Source organism: Dermacentor albipictus, chromosome 5 (assembly GCF_038994185.2).
Source record: "Dermacentor albipictus isolate Rhodes 1998 colony chromosome 5, USDA_Dalb.pri_finalv2, whole genome shotgun sequence".
NCBI classification, from domain to species: domain Eukaryota; kingdom Metazoa; phylum Arthropoda; class Arachnida; order Ixodida; family Ixodidae; genus Dermacentor; species Dermacentor albipictus.
Genome location: NC_091825.1, coordinates 38,043,006 through 38,066,843, shown reverse-complemented (window position 1 = coordinate 38,066,843; position 23,838 = coordinate 38,043,006). Strand labels below are relative to the sequence as shown.

Genomic DNA, 23,838 nt, shown 5'->3' with positions numbered 1-23,838 from the left:
TAGGAATTGACTACCGTAAATTGAACAGCGTAACTAAGCGGGATGTATCCCCCTTCCGCGTATCGACAATATGTTAGATCAGCTCTGATGTGCAGTTTTTCTCCTCCCTGGCTCTCAAGAGTGGATATTGGCAAACAGAGGTGGATGAGCGGAACCATGAAAAGATAGCATTCGTAACCCCTGATGGCCTCTACGAATTTAAAGCGCTTCCATTCAGCCTCTGTTTCATGCCTGCAACGTTCCAGCGAATGGTGGACACTGTGCTCGCAGGATTGAAATGGCAGTCATGCTTAGTGTATTTGGATGATGTGGTCGTATGTTGCGCAACATTTGACCAAGATCTAGAGCGCCTGCAACTAGTATTAGAAACTATTCGCACAGCAGACCTGACAATTAAGCCGGAAAAATGTCAATTCGGCTTCGATAAACTTTGGTTTCTCGGACACGCTATCAGTGCTGAAGGCGGTCGGCCAGATCCCGAAAAGACAGCAGCTGTTGCAAGGTTCCCAACACCCAGAAACAAACAGTCAGTGCGACGTTTTTTGGGTTTACGGGCATACTACAGAATATTTGTGGAAAACTTTTCAAAGATTGCTGAGCCCCTTACATTACTAACAAGGGAAGATGAACCTTTCATGTGGAAAAGCGAACAAGACACCTTTGACAAGTTAAGGAAACGCCTGCCAGCTCCTCCAATCCTTGCCCATTTTGATGAGACAGCCGACACTGAACTTCCTACCAAGGTTAGTAACTTTGGCCTCGGTGCCATACTAGCACAGCGGAAGAACGGTCCAGAGAAAGTAATAGCTTATGCCAGCCATAAGCTCTTGAAAGCAGAAGCAAACTACTCAGCAACTGAGAAAGAGTGTCTTGCAGTCATTTGGGCAATATGTAAATTTCGACCCCACCGATATGGAACATCATTCAGAGCACCTCCGAGCGTGCTCGCAAGCAGATAGTGGTGCCGTTTACTGTAACAGCTACATTTGCGTATAGCATTGAAGTAATCAGCCAAGCTGATTTAAATATACTTCACGCACCTCCCATTAACAAGCGATTCCATGCTGATGCGCCTTCCTTACGAACAGCTGAACAACTATAGCTGAAGTACAGTGAACTTGCTAAACCAACGCTGTTCCTAGCTTCGTACTGATACACAGGACACGTCAACATTTCTTCGTTCTGTGGGCGTATATGGATGTTTTTTGTTTGCTTCTGAAGTGCTGGCTAGTGAGTTTCTCGTAAGAAACCCCATTCAGCATAATGCTGCACCGCTGCAGGCTGCAGTGTGGCCGGCAGCATTTGTCAAGAGTGGTCGACTCCAGCGCCGCCGCATCATTCCATGCTGAAAAGTGCGCTCCCAGGAAGCCGCTCACGTCACTAGAAAGCCTTCTAGTTCACTGTACTACAGTTGACTCCCCTTAATACGAAGTTCACGGGGACTGCAACAAACTTCGAATTAAACGAACTTCCAATTAAGCACAAAACACAGAAAACAGCACTTTATTTGTGGCGAAATCGAGTATTTTCTCTAAGAAAAATAGTAGGTCATCTTGCTTTGCTTCCTCTTGCCAAATCGCGCTGCTGAAAGCAAGTTCTGCAGGCTGTAGATGTGGCGGAGCGCTTCTTCCACGTTACCTTCAGCAGCAAAGAAGCGCTCCGCGAGAGCAAGGCCTGCAGCTACATCGGCAGCCTTAGGTTGCGGCTCGCCTTCAACGTCATCGTCGCTTTCCTGGGCCGCTTCCTGGGGCCGAATAATCTCTACAATTTCGCTATCCGTCAGCGCACCGCACGTTTCAACCGCCTTGTCTACAGCGACGTAATCTTCAAAATTGACGTCCCCGAGAGCATCAACAAAATCAGTGCCGTCAAGCTCGCTTGTTGACGCTTCCTCCGCTGAAATTTCAGAGGCATCCTCCGAAGAAGCTGCTACAAAACCGCAAGCCCTGAAGCAGTTTGCGATTGTTTCTTGCTTCACACGATCCCATGCTCACGCCAACATGTGGATGGCACTAAGCAGGCTCACCTCGTACTTTGTGGAGCTATCCATACACAAAATCATGCGCTCGAGGAGGTGCCGCCTGTACAGGACTTTAACATTCTTGATGATGCCTTGGTCCATTGGCTGCAAAACAACCGTTGTGTTTGCAGGCAAAAATGCGAGGCGTATTGCACTCAAGGCTGGCACATTCACGTGAGCACTGCAGTGATTGACAAGGAACAACACCTTGCGGTTCAAAGCAGCAAACTTGCGGTCCAATTTGCTTATCAAGCTCTTGAAGATTTCGGCCGTCTTCCACGCTTTTTTGTTCGCCTCATAGTCCACAGGCAGCGTCTTCACGCCTTTAAAACATCTCGGCTTCACGACTTTCCCGATCACAAGTAACCGACATCGTTTTGTGCCAGTCATGTTTGCCGCGATCAGCACCGACACTCTCTCCTTCGTGCGTTTGCCCCCAGCACAGTTGTCCTCCTAGAAGTTCAGGGTCTTCTCTGGTAGAAGCCGATAGAAGAGTGCAGTCTCATCTGCATTGAAGATGTCTTCCGGTCGGTATTCGGCGAAATATTCACGCAGCTTTCCGTCCTTCCACGTGACGCATGTTTCCTGGTTAACGGACGCCTTTTCACCACACACGCTCTTGAAAACCAGGTCATGGCGATCTTTAAAGCGCGTCAGCCATCGATCTGACAAAACGAAGTCATCGATCCCCAACATTGCTGCAAGCATTCGGGCTTTCATTGCAACGATGTCTCCACTGAGAAGAAGTTTGTTGCTCCTGGCCTCCCTAATCCAAACCAGCAGAGCCTTGTCCAACTCTGGGTAAGCGCCGGTACGCATTCGCTTCCGAGAAGTCTTGAACTTGTCGTTCTCAAATGCATCCATTATTGTGCGCTTGTTCTTGATGTAGTTTGAGAGCGTGTTCGGCTTGATCCCGTACTTCCGCGCTATGTCTTGTTAGGTGGCACCTCCCTTCTCAACTTCCTTCAAAACCTCGACTTTCGTTGCCAGGTCGAGCGTGCGATAAGAGCCACGGTTTGCCATGGCTATTAACTGCGTGACTAGGTACAGTCAATTCCGAATCACTCGTGGAACAACCTAGCCTACGAGCTTCCCGCACAAAGGCGCTCGACCAACACACGCCTCGACATACGCTGCGCACGCTGCAAGACTAATCTCGCACAATCTCGCCACTGCCAGTATGCAGCGCTGCGTGCACCTATGGCACCCACGTGGCCTCCGCGATCAGCTCCGGCAATGCGCGGCAGCCGCGTGTGGCCTCCGGCGGGAGCTGCTTTGCCTCCCGCTGGAGTTGATCGCAGAGGCCACGGCAGCCGTAGCAATGAATAATCGCGCCGCTCCAAGAAGGATGGCATTGCGGGCAGCTGCGGTGGCGATGACACCAACGCGGAGCACAGAACTGTTGCAACACATGAAAAATTGCACATTCTACCAAAGAATGACGGTCACCTCAAGAATCCCAGCTGAAAATTAACTTCCATTTAAACAATATTACTGGATGAGGACTTCGAATTATCGAGCGATTTCTTCTATAGGATTACATGCAAAACTGACAGGACCAGCACTTCACTTCTAATTAACCGAAAATTCCAATTAAGCGGCTTCGAATTATCAGGAGTCGACTGTATAGGTGCGAGTGAAAGCATGCATGAGTGAGAAGAAGAAGGCAGCTTCAAGGAGGAAGACGGGGAGGTAGTGCACCGTGGTCTATTGCGCACAAGGCAGCAGGAGGAGGAGAAGGAGGGTTCTACTTGGGCGGTGGCTGCGTATGGCATGGCTGAACGTGGCCGCGCGGAGCCTATCTTAAAGGTGATCTGTGCTGGGCACCGTCTAGGTGCACCAATGGTTGAGAGCTTCCCGTGCCCTCGGATCTTTCCGTTTAGTTCGCATTCAAGCGAGGAGCAGTACAAAGATCAATTCACTCGCTGCTGCTGCCGCTCTTACTCACGCCTAGAGAACTGCATGGGCTTGGTTTTCAAGCCCCGGAATTATATATTTTACTAGTGGATTGTACCAGATGTCTCAGCCTTACCTTCTTGGGGTCTAATCATCTGCAGTGTATGAGCAATCAAGACTGCATTCTTCATTTCCCCCATGGGAACATCGGTGATCTGGCCCACTGACTATGCTGTTTTCTGCCGGTACACAGGCATTTAACTTGATCGTACGATCTCGTCCTTTGAGGTCATTTACCTGCGCATATATATGCATACATACAAAGAGGCGAATTCACAAGCGTACAGCATAAAATAAAAGCACAAGTAGAAAGAGACAACCCTTGAGTTAGTGCTAAAATAACATAATTGTATCGAGAGTTGCAACAATACAATCAATAAAGCGGTAACAAGGAAATGGTTTGAAGGGCGGTTTTTTTTGTGCAATTTATTTTTCCTTACACGGAAACGATGTTTGTTTTTGTGGAAGGGCAAAAAAAAGCACAGCTTCATCTGCCTGGCTACCCTCGCTCAGTGCGCTCTCCGACCTGCAGCAGAAGAGGCAGAGGCCGTACCCACCAAGTGTTTAAAGATATTACAACACTACAGGCTAGAGCGCCGGGTGTATGCTCCGCTGCCCCCAAAAGTCGGCAGAGAAAAAAGCATGATCCTAAGACACCTACAAAGTAACACGTACACTCATGGAACGATAATGTACTACCTCTACCAGACGCTCTAAGGCTCCCTCTGCCTACGCGCCGATGTAGCCGACACCCTGGCACACTTGCTCCTAGAATGACCGTGGCATGAAGGCCGCAAAATGCAACTGGAAATGGACACGAACTGAGCACCACAAACAAACGAACGCGACCTAGTCGAAACATGAGAGGCCAAGCTCGCCCTCGGGGAAGTGGAAAACGAACAACTCGTTGCCGTCAGGGTGATACCGGGCCTCGCTCAGGACACTGGGCCTCGCTCGGGACACTGGGCCTCTTAGATTTTTGGAGTTCTGGCAGCCAGACGGCAGCCAGCTAGTTCCCGTCTTGATAGAAAGTCACGTCGGCTGGGATCCCAAGACAACCCAACGCTGCCCGAAGTTTGAACAATCGAACGCCGGACGGACAGCTGGCCAAATGTAAACATGCGACCAGCATGGCAGTGCCTGGCGAGGCTGGCACGCGCTCGGCATAGTTGACCCATTTATGCATCGCCAGCATGAAAATATATAGTTGCATTCAAGTAATACGATGACTTTCGCGGGATTTCGCGCGACTCAGCACAGGACACGCACTGGGCCAACCTCACCTTGCACAGTGCAATAGACGGCCTCCGACGCGCCCGATGCGAAGACGCGAAATCGCGCGTCGGTGATTGTATGCTCGAAAGCGATAGCTCGAGGATCCCAGCTCGCAGCGATCACATCGCCCACCAGCGGCATTGATGAGTTGGCGTGGTGTTGTCACTTGACAAGACATGAAAAAGCAGGATATCAGACACGTCTTATATGCACAAAATTTTGTGCTAACCAGCTTGGGCTTCGATTTCAGAAAGTTCGTTTCGGCTGATGGTGCTTCTCATTTTTATGATGAGCTGGAGATGCGGCTGGCACATGAAAATGCCCATCGCCCGCGACGAGTGAAAACTTTCACACGAAAAACATTACTGATCGTGACCATGAGAGCAATAAGCTAATGTATGTGTGCCTAATACTCAACCATTGCATTCGTAACGTCAACAGGTGGCAGTTTGAACACATCGGTTTCTAGTTGCCACTCAAGCATACGATGGAAAGACGGAGCAAACACGGGCTAGCTGCAACGCCTTCACTAACTGCAAAAAAAGGAGATAGTATTGCCGCAAACATACACGAGATATGTCAAAGGAACACTACCAGAAAAAGACGAACCAAAAATGTACAGCAATGTGTGTGAATAAGTGTCTAGAACTTGCACGGAACACTTTGTAGATAACATTCACGCATCAGAGCGCGGCGTCCTGATCGCCGATGGGAAGAAGCCTTCAAGGGAAAGGCGCACACACACTGCCGCTCGTATAGCACCGCCTCACAATGCGGAAAGGTGCGTCAGCACCTAAGACAATGCCAGAAAGAAATCCGAAGATGACAGTAGCCACTTGGCTAAGTGAGGTAAAGTTAAGTCTTCAAGCTCCCCTGTTCCAATCCATCAAGTCGCCACAAAGATGGTGGTGAGTGCTCATCGCCTCTGTTAGTCCTCTGCTAGCAAGAGATGTAATCCTGACTGGTTCTGGCAGCCCGAGGGTAGCCAGAAGTGGAAAATCGCAGAGGCCCACTGTTTTCATTCAATAAATGTTTCCTTCTGTCTCTTCCATCTGTTTTTCTATTTTCTTTGCTAAGGTATACTAAGAGCCAGCTCTTTCCACGTGTCGTTTAAGCTTGGAGAAGAGTGCCTTAGTCTATGCAATCCACAATGTTCGTGCATGCTCCAACGCACGACTTAGCACTTCTAATGAGCGGGCCCGAGCCCAGCCCGGTCCCGCTGATTCAAACTGCTCCGGACGCTTTGGACGCATGCTTTCGGGTTGGCCTGTGCTATGCTCCAGTCACATCGTCATTTTGACAGAAAGCGTCCACGGTAATCGAGTGGGATGTGTTTATGTTTACCTGGGCACGCGTGACACTGTACCTGTTAATTTAGAAAACAAGTTTACACAATGATAAAGCTACTATTCTTACTTCGTGTAGCTGTGTGTTTGGCAATGAACTTACCAAAGTGCATTTATAAATTCAAATGCATACGGCGCAGACTTCATTGCGGACTAGGGGCTGCTGTTATGAGCGTAACAAGAGCATCTACCTTCCGTCTCGTTGGCTCGTGTCTTTACTGCAAGTTGCACAATAACCCTCTCTCATGAAAAGAGTTACTTTTGGTTTATTTGTCACTGCGTCACTTTCATTTCAATTTGCACTCAAGGGTAGCACGAGCCTATGCACGGAAACATTTTTTAACAATGTCTATTTAGCCCATGACCGCTACTGTATATTTCTTTTTTATTTAATGCAATGCTCTGGTATAGCCACACATTTCGACATTTCAAATAAATGGTGTTAAGCAATTTAGGAGCTAATGTAAATTTTGCACATCAAATTGTAGACATCTCACCGGTTCGTTGAGCAGAAAGTTTCCCCTAATTTATTACAGATGGAGTAAAAATAAAGAATCTTGTCAGAAGACAGGGCTGTGTTAATGAAAACTGCCCTTTGATAGGTACTTAATTCGTAAAGCTATTTGCCTAATGTTTCAGGGTAGGTGAATTTCACTTTGTTCTTATATAACGAGCAGGCTGCCATGCCCAACTCTAAAGCATATTAAGTTTCATACATACGTGAACCGTAATATGAATAAATATAAGAAATCATAGAAAGAAACGTGCTTTAACACACATCTATCAAAGTGGAGATATTGCAAATTCAATTGCCATTTCCTCACTCAAAAATTGAGACAGCTCAGCGAAGTTCATAGAAGCCGGTTTTCGCAAGCGTAAGAAAAATGGAACAGCTGTTACGACGTTAGTCCACATTACTAATGCAAATCTCAACAGTGCAGCATTACTCATTCATAAAGTTTGTGAGAAAGCGAAAAGAACCGTGCTTGCTATCCCCAAGTTATCACTGTGTCATCACGCATGGTGTTGAAATAATGTGCATGTGCTTTTTATATTTTCATTGCACATTTGCCCATGTAATGTTCTTGCTGGTATTTCTCCAGGTATTGAGAAGCCACACTAGTGCGCCTATATATCCGCACTCCTACAGGGTTAACGGTATTATTGCTTGCATCCGTAAGTGAACGGTGACTTTCTCATCTCGCACAAAAAACCAGTGTCGAGAATATGCCCCATATCCCCCCCCCCCCCCCCCGAATACAGGCAACATTAAGTACTCAAATAAATGAAAGCAGCAGTGTCCCACTGCGTGAGAAATTGACACATGACGTGAGGAACAGAAAACAAAAGCCGCGCATGGAACTATGTCCGGACTGTCCGATTGCCAATCGCATTTCCCTTCCATTTTCATATCACATGCATGCGTAACTGACTTGGGACAATTTCGAATCGATACTTTGAAACAAAAATTCCAGGCAAACGGAAGCACCACAGTTCTCCCTAGTTGTACGAACAGCCCAGTGGCAGGAGCTGTGACTTTTCTCAAGCACTACCTTTTCTTGCAGATGCAACAAATCTGGGGCGTAATGCAAGGCTGCTTTAGAGGCATGACGTGAAAATTACTGGACGAACCAGCAGTTCTATAGTGACTGCAAAATGAGGCTCGGCATAGGTTTCGATTTTAAAGCAGTGCGCCTCGTATGATTGCCACAAAAACCGACATCAGACGCCCAAAAATTCACTGGTGTGCCTTTTGTAACCCGCGGCAGCCAAGTGAAGTTCGCGGTTTGTTATCCACTCGACAATGAAGACGACTGTTTGTAGGACTTATGCGCAACCAGCTTGACCATGCAGCAAAACAATTCTCCAAAACCTTAACAGATTTTTGTTGAGGTATGTCTACACTGGACATACTACTGCAGCTCAAGAAATATATTGTCGTTGGTCCCAGTAAAGGTCATACCAAAGCAATTCTAGCGCTGGACCTCAAGGCAGCCTTTGACAACATCTCATACAATATCATTCTAACAAATTTTTATCCTACCGATGCAGAAAACACACCTACGATTATGTCTGGACCATTTTATCAGAATGAGTGGCCGCCATCGGCTTCGGCAAATCTCGACCAGAGATCATAAAAACTTTCGACGAAGGCACAGCAGAGGGTTCAGCTCTCTCACCGACCCTGCTCAACGTGGCCATGGCAATCCTGCACAGCTGCTAGCCGCAATGCATCGGAAGAAGCAACATAAGGTTCCACTTAATCATATTTAAGGCTGTTCCAAATAGAATCACAGAGTAACTACTGAAAATTAAACCAACAAACACAACCTAAAACAGATATTCGGCAACAAATCAGCTCCATCAACAAGGAAACGTGGAATTAGATGGAATATAACATGCACCTTTTATGCCCTTCAGATTGGGCACTGGCGTTTTTTGGTACACAGACACTACTACTCACAGCAGATACAGAATAACCTATTCGAAAACTATGTAGAATGCGTGAGTACTTAAAGTTGTTTTAACATCACAGATGTTTACCAGCAGCATCTCCTTAACTTCGACACAAGCTCGTTGAAAATCAGTAAGTGGCTGTGCAAACAGCCGAACCCTGAAAAATGGGTGATTTTCACAGCTTGTTTTCTGTGCGTGGCATCTACCACCATGACGTTACATGATCACCTTCGCTCTTTCTTAATGGGTTGTTTCCAAATGACTATTACCGTTCATAATTTACGCCATCCATGCAAAGGGGTAACAAAATATGATGTGCACAAAATATAGGGAAGGGAACGATGAACCCTGTGACGTAGCGCTTCTTGCCAGTTGGCGTCAACCATCCTGCACAACATTTTCGTGGTACTTCAGTCACTTGAAACTGCAGCAAGTTCGCAAATGATTAGTCTATTGCTACGTGCAACAGTCGTTATGGCAGTGTAAGTGTGAAAGCGAGAATGCCTTTGTGACATAATAAACAAATGGTTGCTCTAGGCAGCTTATATTCGAAGCTTACCATCTTGACTGCTACGTTCGTTTCAAGAATAGAAATTTGCCCAACAACGCAGGCACTTAAAATGCTTATTATTTTTATGTTTGCTTCTGAGAAATGGTATGATGATGAATGAAATCATTTCTACAGATTATACTTCCATCAAAAAAACATTCACAATTTTTGAAAAGCTGATGGTTCAGTAATTACACGATGACATGTTAAAATAACACTTTTTGGACATTCTAAAAAAGAACAATTGTGCAAGAATGACAGAAACTACAAACACAAATATTCTCATATTCTAATATAAAGTACAAACATTTTCATTTGGAGCAATGAAACCTTTACTAAATACTTATGAAAAGTGTGAGTAGAATAGAGTCTGTTAATTTTCTGGAAGGTTGCCTTTAGCACGCTCTCACCGAAAACAGTCACATAAAGAGCGAGAGGTGCAACTGAAGCAAACACTTCAACAGTCTTCAAATGCCTCCAGGAACCAGTCCGGCAGACGGTAAAGCTTTGCAGGATTTGTCAGGTGCTTGCAGACGATCTCGCGGGATGACGGCACGTACTCGAAATGGTAGACAGTTCTGCAGGCAAGAAAACAAGAAAACACGGTATTGCCACTCAGAACCCGATACAGGCATGTACATGCGCACAGACAGAAGAGGCGGCCTCTACCGAACCACAAACGACAAGGTGCCTCTGCTTGTGTCCTCCTGAAAGCGTTAACATGCATGTATCGATACATGCGACCGACCGCACCGCCTGGAGGAGAATGCACACACTCGCCCAGGAGAATTGCGCGTGACAGATATGGCGCGCTTCCTTTCGTGTGCGAGATTCAGCTCTGATCGCCTGCACACCCTCGCACACTTTCACTCGCACATACAATATACGACGCGCGGTGACGACTTTTTCGCCCTTGGATGAAACCTCATGGCGACAACGACACCAATGGCAGAAATGCAACGCATTTCTGCCATTGGTGTCGCAAAGAAAGAGTTGCAGTGTCCATATAATTGGAATAAAAAAGAACAGCAGGATGTTGTGATGATTGTCAGCAGCAGCTTATTCAAGAAACGCTGAATATAACAGATTCCTCTGTGAAGGAAACTGCTGTATCGAGGCATGCTCGGTAAATAGTAAAATGGCAAATGAAATGATCGAGGGGTGGAAAAACAGGTGGGAAAGAGTGAGCTATGTGTGAATAAACACTCCTACAAAAGCTTTTCTGTCCCTGGCGAAGACAAGTCCCCTCGTCAAAAGGTTCACTCTGGCGATATTCAATGTTAGACAACTGTTAATAACTATTTTAGCTGCTTATTAAGTGTAAAAGTAGATGTGTTCTTGATGCGAACCACTTCATTTGACGACGTTGACAAGTGTGCAATGATAGACGATTAAACACATGTATTTGGTCTGTGAGGCAAAGCGTAGTGGGTGAAGGGATACCAAATTTTTTTTTAAATGTGCTCAGCTTCATGCGCAAGAAAATATTTAAATTCTCCCTAGTCGTTATCAAAGAATGCAATATATTATGCATGTGTAAGAATGCTGGGTGAAAATGCAAGTTGTTATCGCAGTGGTGGCAATAACCAAGCGCGCTTTAGAGCAAATATTGCAGAATGACTCGGAGCCATTTGTAGCACTGGACAATAATTACTCTGAACGGTTATTGACTCAATACTATTCCTGCGCATCAAAATGGTTCTAATGTACCAGCACAAATAATGGCAAATAAAAATAATCTGCACACGTGATCATTCACGAATAACTTACAACCATCAAGCGGCCACACCGAGTCAATCAGCACACTCGAAAAAAGAAAGCACCGCGAATCGCCAGTGCACAAAAGCAAGCACACAAAAGGCACAAAGACGTGCAGCATTAAGGTCACGTGGTATGTAGGGTGGTTGCTTGATCAATTTTATTTTAGATTGAAATATGTCTAGCTAATAAATTCAGCAACCTACAAATGTGCTATGCTAAGGGCACACACAGATAAAGCGACAGCACACAGCACAGACGCCAAATCAGCCAATAATATGCAGGGGGTAACTTTTAGTTTCCTGAGCGCACCACGACACAACAGCCTCGCTGAACAAATGAAATGCACGTCGTCTGCTATTGAGCACCTATCCCACCAAGGTCACGCACGCCGCCAGTATGAAGCAGGAATGCGGGACATGTCAACAATGCGAAATAGGCCGAGTGCCCATTATTATAGGCAAGCAGAACTTCACCCTAAACGATTCCGACACATAGTTTCCTAATGGCTTACCCGAAACATGCATGACCACGCACTGCATTGGATTAGCTCAGTAACCCTTCAGCTCATTTAGCGGTATGAACGGCAGGAGGTGAGCTGCACTCTTTGCATTAGGTGGTGGCGTACCCCACCTGGCGGTGACCCCAACTTATTTTCACCGTGACCTCCAAGATTACGCGGCTCATTCCGGAGCAACTTTTGAGCAGATTCTCTCATTCACAGCATGGATATAACGGCTTTAAGGGAATGTACATTGGAGAAATTGTAGCGGAATGCCCATCAGTGCAATCGCTTTTAGAATGTGAGTGGAATAAAAACAGGGTACTGAAAGGCAGGCTCGGAAACATGAACCGAAGCGCAGAAGCATGCCAGGCCATATCTGCGGTGCCAATCAGGAGTGGTAGATGAGATACTGGTGTCCTGCGGAAAAGCCTTTGTAGGCCAAACTAGCAGATGCCTGAACGATCGGCTGAGGGAGCAACAATGAAATTTAGAGAACAGTGAAGACGTGCGCTCAGTACAGCACTGCAGTTCCTGCAAGAAGTGTTCGCTGCATATTGAGAGCGCGAAGATATTAGGTAGGGGCAAAGACCAGACCCCATGAGATCTACTGGAAGCCTTCCATATAAAGAGAAAGGGAAGTGATTGCATTGGCGATACGTCAATGTTGTTATATAGTTCGGAATGTGACCTTTTCTCAGAAAGAAGATGTAATTTGTGGGGTGTTGGGATGGCACGGATTCTTTGCCTCCCAACGCGCATGCATGACGCAGCCCTAATATTAAACTTCTTTTCATGGAATAAAATCAGTTGTGAGTGTCTGAGTGTTGTGAGTTGTGATTGTCCGTGTCTGTCAGTGTTCCTTTCTGTTGTGGATGTTCTTTGATGCTGCTATTATGCATGCGATATTACCCTGCTTATCTTTTCAATGCATACATCTTGGTTTGTCCGATGTCAAGTTTCCTTCTCACTTATTTCAGACTGCGTCTATTTTTACGGCTTCTTCAGTCTTTCTCAAGTTATAATTTCGAATGCCCCTTGTTTTCGCCTTGTTGATCAGATTCTACAGTTCTGTGAATTCTATCTTATCCCTTGAGTTGGACACTTTCATTCCTTGTCGTTTCTTTACTAGGTCCTTTGTTACTTAAGAAAGCTTGCCCACTGATTGCCTTGGTGTCTTGCCTCCCAGTTAATTGCTGCCCCTGAAGCCAGCCTAGTTACGGTTTCATTCATTACCTCTATGTCATCATCATCATCTCTCTGTTCTAAGGCTGCACATTTGTTTACAAGTACGAGCCTGAATTTGTCTGCTTTTACCCTTACTGTCTCTAGGTTGACCTGTTTCCTCTTGATCAATTTTACTCTTCCTCTCTTTAAATTGAGGAGAATCCTAGCCCTTACTAACCTATGATCACTGCACTTTACCTTACCGATTACTTCTACATCGTGCACTATGCTTGGATCGGCAGACAATATGAAATCAATTTAATTTCTTGTTACATCATTAGGGCTTTTCCAGATCCACTTTCTGTTTCTATGCTTCCTGGAAAAAAAGTATTCATTATTCATAGCTTATTCCTTTTTGGGAATTCTGCCAGCATCTCTTCTCTAGCGTTCCTAGAATTGATGCCGTAGTTACCAATAGCTTGTTCACTAGCTTGCTTTTTTCCCACTTTTGCATTGAAGTCGCCCATTACTACAGTATACTAGTTTGTACTTTTCCCATCACTAATTCAACATCTTCATAAAATTGATCTGCTTCATCGTCATCGTGACTGGATGTTGGAGCACAGGTTTGTACTACCTTTAATGTATCTCTATTACTAAGTTTGATTGCGACTACTGCTACCCTATCATTAAAGCTGTAGAATTCGTCAATGTTGGCAGCTATAGCCTTATGAATTAGGAATCCTACCCCATACTGCATTGCTTATCTGGGAGACCTCCATAGCGGAGGACATGACTTTTAATGAGCACTGTATCATCATCATCATCATCATCATCATCAGCCTGGTTACGCCCACTGCAGGGCAAAGGCCCCTCCCATACTTCTCCGATAACCCCGGTCATGCACTAATTGTGGCCATGTCGTCCCTGCAAACTTCTTAATCTCATCCTCCCACCTAACTTTCTGCCGCCCCCTGATACGCTTCCCTTACCTTGGAATCCAGTCCGTAACCCTTAATGACCATCGGTTATCTTCCCTCATCATTACATGTCCTGCCCAAGCCCATTTCTTTTTCTTGCTTTCAACTAATGTCATTTAACTCGCATTTGTTCCCTCACTCAATCTGCTCTGTTCTTATCCCTTAATGTTACACCCATCATTCTTCTTTCCATAGCTCGTTGCGTCGTCCTCAATTTATGTAGAACCCTTTTCGCAAGCCTCCAAGTTTCTGCGCCGTAGGCGAGTACTGGTAAGACACAGCTATTATACACTTTTCTCTTGAGGAATAATGACAACCTGCTGTTCATGATCTGAGAATGTCTGCCCAACGCACCCCAGCCCATTCTTATTCTTCTGATTATTTCCGTCTCACGATCCGGATCGCCGTCACTACCTGCCTTAAGTAGATGTATTCCCTTACCACTTCCAGTGCCTCGCTACCTATCGTAAACTGCTGTTCTCTTCCGAGACTGTTAAGCATTACTTTAGTTTTCTGCAGATTAATTTTGAGACCCACTCTTCTGCTCTGCCTCTCCAGGTCAGTGAGCATGCATTGCAATTGGTCCCCTGAGTTACTAAGCAAGGCAATATCATCAGCGAATCGCAAGTTACTAAGGTATTCTCCATTAACTTTTATCCCCAATTCTTCCCAATCCAGGTCTCTGAATACCTCCTGTAAACACGCTGTGAATAGCATTGGAGAGATTGTATCTCCCTGCCTGACGCCTTTCTTTATTGGGATTTTGTTGCTTTCTTTATGGAGGACTACGGTGGCTGTGGAGCCGCTATAGATATCTTTCAGTATTTTTACATACAGCTCGTCTACACCCTGATTCCGTAATGCCTCTATGACTGCTGAGGTTTCGACAAAATCAAACGCTTTCTCGTAATCAATGAAAGCTACATATAAGGGTTGGTTATATTCCGCACATTTCTCTATCACCTGATTGATAGTGTGAATATGGTCTATTGTTGAGTAGCCTTTACGGAATCCTGCCTGGTCCTTTGCTGGACAGAAGTCAAAGGTGTTCCTGATTCTATTTGCCATTACTTTAGTAAATAGTTTGTAGGCAACTGACAGTAATCTGATCGGTCTATAATTTTTCAAGTCTTTGGCGTCCCCTTTCTTATGGATTAGGATTATGTTAGCATTCTTCCACGATTCTGGTACGCTCGACGTCATGAGGCATTGCGTATACAGGGTGGCCAGTTTCTCTAGAACAATCTGCCCACCATCCTTCAACAAATCTTCAACAACAGATTTGTTGAAGCACTGTATAAGCTTCACCAGTTCTAACACCACAAAGGCCAATGATGTCCCTAACAATGTCTGATAGTTCCTCAAAGAGTCCTGCTAAGCTAGACTCACTCAACAGAGTTCGGCTGTTAAAGGTTGACAGAGTGAGTTCCCATTGGCGGCCTGTCCAAACCAGAGATTTTTAGCACCCTCTGCTGCGTTACAGGTCTGACTGCAACCTTGGTCAGGTGCTCCGCAGCTGCAGGAGACCATGGCTATGGGTTAATTGTAGAAATCATGAGGGAGGGAGTGGCCGAATACTGCACCAGGGAGGCCAATTCCTGTTCTGATGAGGCTGTTCTGTGTGTGAGTGGGAGTGTCTTTGTTGAAGCTTAATGGGCCTTCCTAATTTGGTTGTACCTGGATTAGTACAGGCCAACTCGCTCTTGACATATTTTGCTGGTATCAGGTGTCCCTCCAAGCGTGCAGATGTAGTACACTGGAGGAGGTGAAATTCAAGGTCACCACTGTCAAAAAAAAAAGAAGCATTCGAACTTTCAACTATGGCAACTGAGCGTCCGAGCGTCCGACAATCCCGTAGGCGGCGAGGCTACTTTATTGCCGAAAAGTAAAGCCCAGAAGGCCCTACATGCCCAAGAGATCCGTTGGTGATTTATCTGCCCTCTCCGGGTTTTGCTGATCGTCATAAGTCGCATCTTCATACGGACCAACCTTAGTATAGACCATCAACGTTTGACAAGGAACAAAAAAAGAAGGCAATATAAATAACGAGACACGAAGAACAAGATAAAGAGAAATAAAAGATAAGAAATTATCTGACCTTCCGTCATTCCCTTCGACGTGTTCTTTGATAAAGGAAAGCATCTGGTTGCAGAATCGCATGCACACATCCTCCGACCACAGTCCCTGTAATCAAAATGGAAAAAACAGAAATATTGCAGCAGAAGCTTAACACTACAGAGTTATCAAATGAGAGAAGTTCTATAAAAATATCTTTGAGTAACGCAACATTGCGATTAGAACACAGGGCGCACTTTCCAAGCTATTTTGCATGATCATTCTAGGCGAGGCTAAACAAATGCTTCATCTTTATACCAAGAGTTCTGCTCTCCGTTCACAGCTTGTGATGACAGTTTGGTAAAGTTGAGATAGATGCAGATGTAGTTTACAAGTGACGTTGGCAGTAATAAAGCATAAGGATGCAGAATGCAGAGCCTCAACAGTTATCTCAAAATGTTTCCACTTGTGGAAGCCTCTACAAATTGACGCGGCACAGGGTAGAGCACTGCATGATCTCGGCCCGACCCGAAAACCCGGATCCAGTCCAGCCCACGGGCTGGGCCGCATCGGGTTAAGTAGTGTTCACAGCAGGCTCGGGCCGGGCCCGGGCATGAAGCTCCGGGCTTCGGGTTGAACTGGGTTTGAGGCGGCGGGCTCAGGTCGGGCTGGGCTTGTTCTTTGGTACGCTCTTAATGTGGTTCCACATAGGATGTGCATACATATACTTTCTAGATATTTTTTTCTTGAACAGGTGTTGTTCTAATGTGGAATAAGCCCCTTGGAGAAGTTTTTTCTGGACCACCGGATTTGTTGTGCTTGTTGCTGCTTCGGTTATGTGGGACAGGCAGGACGTAAATGAATCAGCCACTCGTTCCACCAATTTTTTTTACCCAGTCACTGCGAGAATGTTCCAGTATAGCATCTCACTTTTTTTTTCTCTGCTTTTATTTGCATTGAATGATTTTATATTCAAATAGTATTATATAATCGCAGCAATAAATGTGATATGACATCTATATTTGTTATTTATTGTCGCAATAGCGATGACAGGCTTCCAAAGCGAGGAATATCCATAAAGGCTGGCGCTGTTCACAAAAATGAAAGTTCTGCGTAGAGTGTAATGACTTAGATTCAGCAGAACAAGCATTTCTTTCCCAAGGCTTTATCATGGCTCCCAGTTGTCGTGTTACACTAAGTGGACACGCAGAACTTCCTTCCGAGGGTGCCCGAAGAGAGAGAAACAGAGAGGGAACCCTTTAATGAAAAGCAGAGATTTTAACCGACGTGCAGACATAGCTGACATGCTACTCTGCATGGGGAAGGGAACTGGGGAAAGAAAGAAATGAGAGAGGCACAAAAAAAAGGAATAAGTTAAAAAAATGGGCATTGAGTTTTCTGACTCATCGGCAACGGCATGCTATGGTAAAGTCCTTCAGTGCATTCACCGTCCCACAATAAAGTGACAGAATTCGCTGCATGATAGGCACATGAGGGTGACAGAGCAGAACTAAAGTTTGTCGAGTTGACCAATGTTTTCGCAGTATGTGAATAAAAAGTTCATCGCACGCCTCTGTTGTGTGAGGCAGGCTAAAGGGTCTAAGACACAGTAAAATGAGAAAGATCTCTGTGTAAGCGAATGCATGCAATCTTCATGAAATGCACAATCGTCGGCATACGCTCGACACTCAAACAGGATATGCTCCACGGTTTCAACTGAGCCACAGTTGTTGCAGTGTGAACTTGTCACTTGATCAAAGCGTACCGTAAGCCGTTTCCACAGGCGGAGGTAAGGCGAAGACGATGATATAGTTTCCAAATGTTGAGGAATCTTGGATAGAAGTCAGCATCTGACACTTTGGTCAGTTTAGTACAAGAAAGGGTGTTGTTGGGTCGGCAAGCTCCACACCCTGTCCATTTCATCAAAAGCAAACCTTTAGGTAGTTGGGAAGGATCAAATATAGTGAAATAAATCCGCTTATAGTTTTGGTGTTGAAGACCTTTGCGTTCCGCTTCAGCTGCTTTTTTGTTAGCCAGAATACTACAAAGAGCAGGTATCCACTGAAATTTGATATAGTGGCCTGATGCAAAGGCCAAGTGATGTAAGTAGGCAATGTCAAAAAGACAGGTTGATGATTGTTTTTTTTTTAACAGATTGCACAATGTTTGGAGCGCTCCTTTAGAGTCAGTGAAAATCTCCCATTGATCAGGTGCTCGGCACAGTATATAGAGGACAGCTCCTTTTATGCCGCGGAGCTCTGCTGTCATTGAGGATATCCTCTGCTGCAGCCGATAAGAAAGCATTTGTCCTTTTGAGGGCACGTAAATACCACAGGAGGAAGTCTCCCGAGTGGTTGAGGCAGTGTAGATGTAGGTGTGCTAAGTATATTTCTCAGCTAAATAGAGGTGATGATGATGATGTGTGTTGTTTTGTGGCGCAAGGGCCAGGTTTGGCCAAAGAGCGCCATGACTGGTGGTAGTGTTAATGATGTATTATGGAAGATGTGACTTGGCTGTAAAGTGGCCTAAAAATGGTCGCTGTAAATGCGTAAAATCTATGTACTATAAAATTATGGCGATGAATAATGACTAAGACTGTGAAGATTAAAATCCATCGTAAAAGAATGATGCATTGTTTAAAATATGCGAGACGTTGAATTTCTTACAGCACTACAGCCTCGCCAGAGCCCTTGAACTACAAGGGCTTAGAGGCATGTGCTTATTCAAATTATCGCAGCAGCATCCTCTGAAGAGAGGAAGTGCTACGAACGTGTGGGGCTAATAACATGAAACACAACATCTTCCAAAAAACCTAAGACGGCGTCGGTGTCAAAGAGTGGTTCTGGACCAAGTAACATAACAGGATGAAGGGGGATGTGGTGCCTGTATGCTAAGAGAAAGTGTTTTTTTCTTTCGGATTCGGCTTCCCGACACTCCAGTAGGACGTGGAGGACGGTCAGCCTCTCCCCGCATCTACCACAGGTTGGTGGCTCGTTTCCCGTGAGTAAGAAGTTGTGTGTGCCAAAAGTGTGTCCTATTCTTAGACGGCAGAATAGGACATCTGTCCTGCGGGATTTTGTTACAGGAGGCCAGAAACCTAATTGTGGCTTTATTACATGCAGTTTATTATTTATTTCTTCGTCCCACATGCGTTGCCAGTGGTTTCGTAGTTTCCTTCTTAAGAAAGGCTTCAGGTCTGTGACAGGGACCGAAGCAGTAGAGTTAGCTGCATGCGATGAGATTGATGTGGCCATCTGGTCTGCTAGAACGTTTCCCTCGATGCCCCTATGTCCAGGCACCCAGCATATGATCACATGTTGCTTAGATATATATGCTTTGCACAGTGCGGAGTAGAGTTCAACAAATACTGGATTTTTGTGATTACAGAAAGACATCAAGGCCTTCACAACACTGAGGGAGTCCGTATATATAACTGATTTCGGGAGTTGTGATTTGTTTATATGCTTTACGGCCGAGAGCAGTGCGTAGGCCTCAGCCGTAAAGATACTAGTTTCCGGGTGCAGTACGTCGGATTCCGAGAAGGATGGACCGACGGCTGCATAGGACACCCCGTCGTGTGACTTTGATGCGTCGGTGTAGAACTCCGTGCAGGAGTATTTGTGCTGGAGTTCCCGGAAATGCATCTTGATTTCAATCTCTGGAGCATGCTTTGTCACTTCCACGAAAGATATATCACATTGTATGAGCTGCCACTCCCAAGGAGGTAGCAGCTTGGCTGGATGCATTATGCGAAGCTCAAGGAGTGGGACGTGCATTTCTTCACTAAGCTCCCTCACTCGTAGCGAGAAAGGCTTTCTTACAGAGGGGCGATTATGGAAAAGGGTAGTGCAGGTCATATCGTTAACAGTGTTAAAACATGGATGTTGTTGATTGGATTGTATTTTAAGGAAATATGTAAGGTTGATATAAGTTCTCTGTAGATGGAGGGACCATTCATTTGATTCCGCGTATAAGCTTTGAATCGGGCTCGTTCTGAAAGCACCAGTGGCTAACCGGATACCTAGATGGTGAACAGGATCTAGCATCTTTAGCGCGCTCGGGGCGGCAGAGTGATAAATAACGGCGCCAAAGTCTAGTCGCGATCGAATGAGGCTTTTATAGAGATTCATTAAGCACTTCCTGTCACTACCCCATGTAGTCTGAGATAGAAGTTTGATTATGTTCATTGTTTTGAGACATTTTTCTTTTAGATATTTAATGTGGGGGACGAAAGTGAGTCTGTAGTCAAGTATGACACCTAGGAATTTGTGCTCTTTGCTGATAGGTATTCGTTGTCCACACAGTTCTAAGGAAGGATCCGGAACCAGGCCTCTCTTTCTTGTAAAAAGAACGCAAGAGCTTTTGTTAGGATTGATCTTAAATCCATTCTTGTCTGCCCATACTGAGACTTTGTTCAGGCCATGCTGTACTTGTCTCTCGCAGACTGCGAGGTTACAAGATTTGAAAGCTATTTGAATGTCGTCCACGTAGACAGAATAAAAGATGGCGGGTGGTAATGAAGCACGAAGCGTGTTCATCTTCACTATAAAGAGCGTGCAGCTGAGCACGCCTCCTTGGGGTACACCCGTTTCTTGCGTAAAAGGGCGTGAAAGTGCATTGCCGACTTTTACTCGGAAGGTACGATTTGACAGATAGCTTTCTATTATATTATGCATATTACCGTGGATGCCCATTTCTGACAAGTCTCTTAAGATTCCGTAACGCCAGGTCGTATCGTACGCCTTCTCCATATCGAGGAATATGGATAAGAAGAATTGTTTGTGTACAAATGCATCCCGGATATTTGCTTCTACACGTACAAGGTGGTCAGTTGTGGAGCGTCCTTCTCGGAAGCCGCACTGATAAGGATCAAGAATTTTGCTCTGTTCAAGGAAAAAGATGAGTCGCCGATTTATCATTTTTTCGAACACCTTACAAATGCAACTTGTGAGGGCTATCGGGCGGTAACTTGCCACTGAGGAAGGGTCCTTGCCTTGTTTCAAAACAGGGATCACAATGGCTTCCTTCCATGCAGATGGAAGGTACCCTGCATCCCAAATGGTGTTGAAAAGTGTGAGTAGTGTAACCTGCGTGTCATTGTGTAAGTGTTTGAGCATTTCATACATGATTCTATCAGCTCCTGGTGCGGAGCTGTTGCATGCGCTCAAGGCAGCTCTCAATTCGGCAATACAGAAAGGACGGTTGTAGGGCTCATTCTCTCGACCTTTTCTTGTTAATGGCTTACGTTCTTCTATTTGTTTATATTGTAGGAAGGATTGCGTATAATGATTTGAGCTTGATACGCTCTCAAAGTGCTCTCCGAGTGAGTTGGCCTGATCTTGCAGTGTATCTCCCTGTGTGTTTACTAGGGGGAGTGAATGTGTTTGCCGCCCTCTAATCCTATTTACTCTGTTCCAGGCTTTGGCCTCATCCCTAAACGAGTTAATACTTGATAAAAACTTCTGCCAACTTTCTCGTCTGGCCTGTCGGCGGGTTCGCCTGCCTTCGGATTTTACTTTTTTAAAGTTGACTAGATTCTCTGCGGTGGGAGAAGCGCGTAGCAACCCCCACGCCCTGTTCTGTTTTTTACGAGCGATCCTACAATCGTCGTTCCACCATGGGACACGCCGTTTGCAGGCCAAGCCTTTTACTTCTGATATGCATATAAATGCGACATCTATTATGAATGCTGTAAAAAACTCGACTGCAGCGTCAATTCCTAACGAAGACAGCTCAGCCCATGAGATACTAGTTAGAGATCGAAATTTCTCCCAATCAGCTGTCTCAATCTTCCACCTAGGAGCGTATGGTGGATATTCGTTTTCTTTATATGATCTTAGCAGTATAGGGAAGTGGTCGCTACCGTAAGGGTTGTCGGTAACTTCCCATTCAAGTTCAGGCAGCACAGACGGGGAGACTATACTAAGATCTATTGACGAAAAGGATTGGTTTGCAAGAGAGTAATATGTGGGTTCTTTCTTGTTGAGAAGGCACGCTCCAGAAGAAAAAAGGAACTGTTCAACAAGGCGACCTCGCGCATCTATACGAGAGTCGCCCCACAGGGAGCTGTGCGCATTGAAATCGCCAAGAACAGCATAAGGTTCTGGCAATTGATCGATCAAGGAGTGAAATTCATGTTTGTTCAGTTGGTAATGCGGGGGTATGTAAAGGGAGCAAATGGTGATGAGTTTGTTTAGTAGGACAACTCGAACCGCCACTGCTTCAAGGGGTGTTTGTAGCTCTAAAGGCTGACACGCAATACTTCTATGAGTAAGAATCGCAACACCACCCGATGATGCGACGGCATCATCGCGATCTTTGCGAAACGTAACATAGGTACGGAGAAAGTTTGTGTGTTTAGATTTTAAGTGTGTTTCCTGTAAACACAGCACTTTTGGATTATGTTTGTGGATGAGTTCTTGCAAATCATCAAGATTCCTAAGTAGGCCTCTGATATTCCATTGAATGATTTGTGTATCCATATTTTAAATTTAATTGGTGCTGTGTTTACGGAAATGGAAGGGATGTCTTAGATTACAGAGCCCTTTCGAGGCCCTGTAACCGGGGTTTTGCTCTTTTTGAAGCGTTCGAGGGAACCTCGCCGCTCCTTAGGCGCCTGGGGCGCCTTGGGGGTAGGTGTGGTGTCCATTGCCTCTTGTGAGGCGCCGGACACATGCTCTTGTGAGCGAGAAGTTACCAGGGAAGGTCCCGCCTTGGAGGGCAAGACCCCTGCGCCCACCAGCCCGGAGGTCGATGGGGTTCCCTGGGGGATGTGGCTGCGCCGGCCATTGCCAGCACTGGAAGGGACCTGGGAGGTTGAGGCAGCCTCGGCTGCGCCCACCTTCGGGGTCAATGGCCCCTTTTCCTCGGTTGGCGGAGCAGCGCTAGCTGCAACCACCGCGGGGGCAGATGGCGTAACTGCCGACTCACTGCGTGTGGGTCGGACAGTCGCCGGAGGCCGTTGTGACGCTGCCCCCTGACGCGCCACTTCGGCAAAGCTGCTCTTAGACAGGTATGACACCCGCCTACGTGCCTCCTCGAAAGATATATTTTCTTTGACTTTGATTGTCACAATCTCTTTTTCTCTTTTCCAGGACGAACAGGCGCGCGAGTATGCGGCGTGCTCGCCATCACAGTTGACACAATGTGGAGTCTTCTGGCATGTTTCGGAGGAATGTTCAGTGTCACTACACTTGGCACATGTCAGCCGGCCTCGACAGTTCTGTGAACTGTGGCCGAACCTTTGGCACTTAAAGCATCTGAGAGGATTGGGCACGTATGGCCTAACACGAAGTTTGATATAACCGGCCTCGATTGACTCGGGGAGGATACTTGAACCGAAAGTGAGTATCAGGTGTTTCGTATTGATCTCTTTACCGTCTCGCCTGATCTTAATTCGCTTAACATATATGACGTTCTGTTCACTGAAGCCCTCCAAGAGTTCAGCTTCAGTGAGCTCTAGCATGTCATCGTCCGACACAACGCCGCGGGTGGTGTTCATAGTACGGTGCGGGGTAACTGTTATGGGGGTCTCTCCAAATGACACTAGTTGCGGTAGTTTTTCATATTGTTTTACATCGCGGAGTTCCAAGAGGAGGTCGCCGCTTGCCATCCTCGACACCTTGTATCCTGGACCAAAAACATCAGTCAGGGACTTTGAAACAAGGAATGGTGAAATGTTTCGCACTGCTTTGTTTGGCTTTTCGGAATGAATAACGTGGAAGCGGGGAAAATTCTGAGTTTGGCGTCCAAAAAACTTGAAAACATCTTCG

General features: G+C 45.8%; 1 protein-coding gene across 3 annotated transcripts in view; it reads right to left on the bottom strand.

Annotated features, from left to right (window-relative positions):
- The window catches only part of LOC135909511 (decapping and exoribonuclease protein-like), a 68,321-nt gene that overhangs the window by 10,441 nt on the left and 34,042 nt on the right, over positions 1–23,838 (bottom strand). Inside the window, exons 5-7 of one of the 3 annotated variants that reach the window (XR_010566722.2) lie at positions 16,110–16,195; positions 10,015–10,182; positions 4,053–4,213 (exon numbers count right to left, since the gene is read on the bottom strand). Coding sequence is in view for 2 of the 3 variants with exons in the window: in XM_065441486.1 (XP_065297558.1) it covers positions 10,062–10,182; positions 16,110–16,195 (207 nt within the window). In the remaining variant the exon portion in view is untranslated. Of the gene's footprint in view, positions 1–4,052; positions 4,214–8,846; positions 9,442–9,912; positions 10,183–16,109; positions 16,196–23,838 lie in introns of those variants that run through there. The other 2 variants (XM_065441486.1, XM_065441485.1) reach the window with 2 other exon arrangements.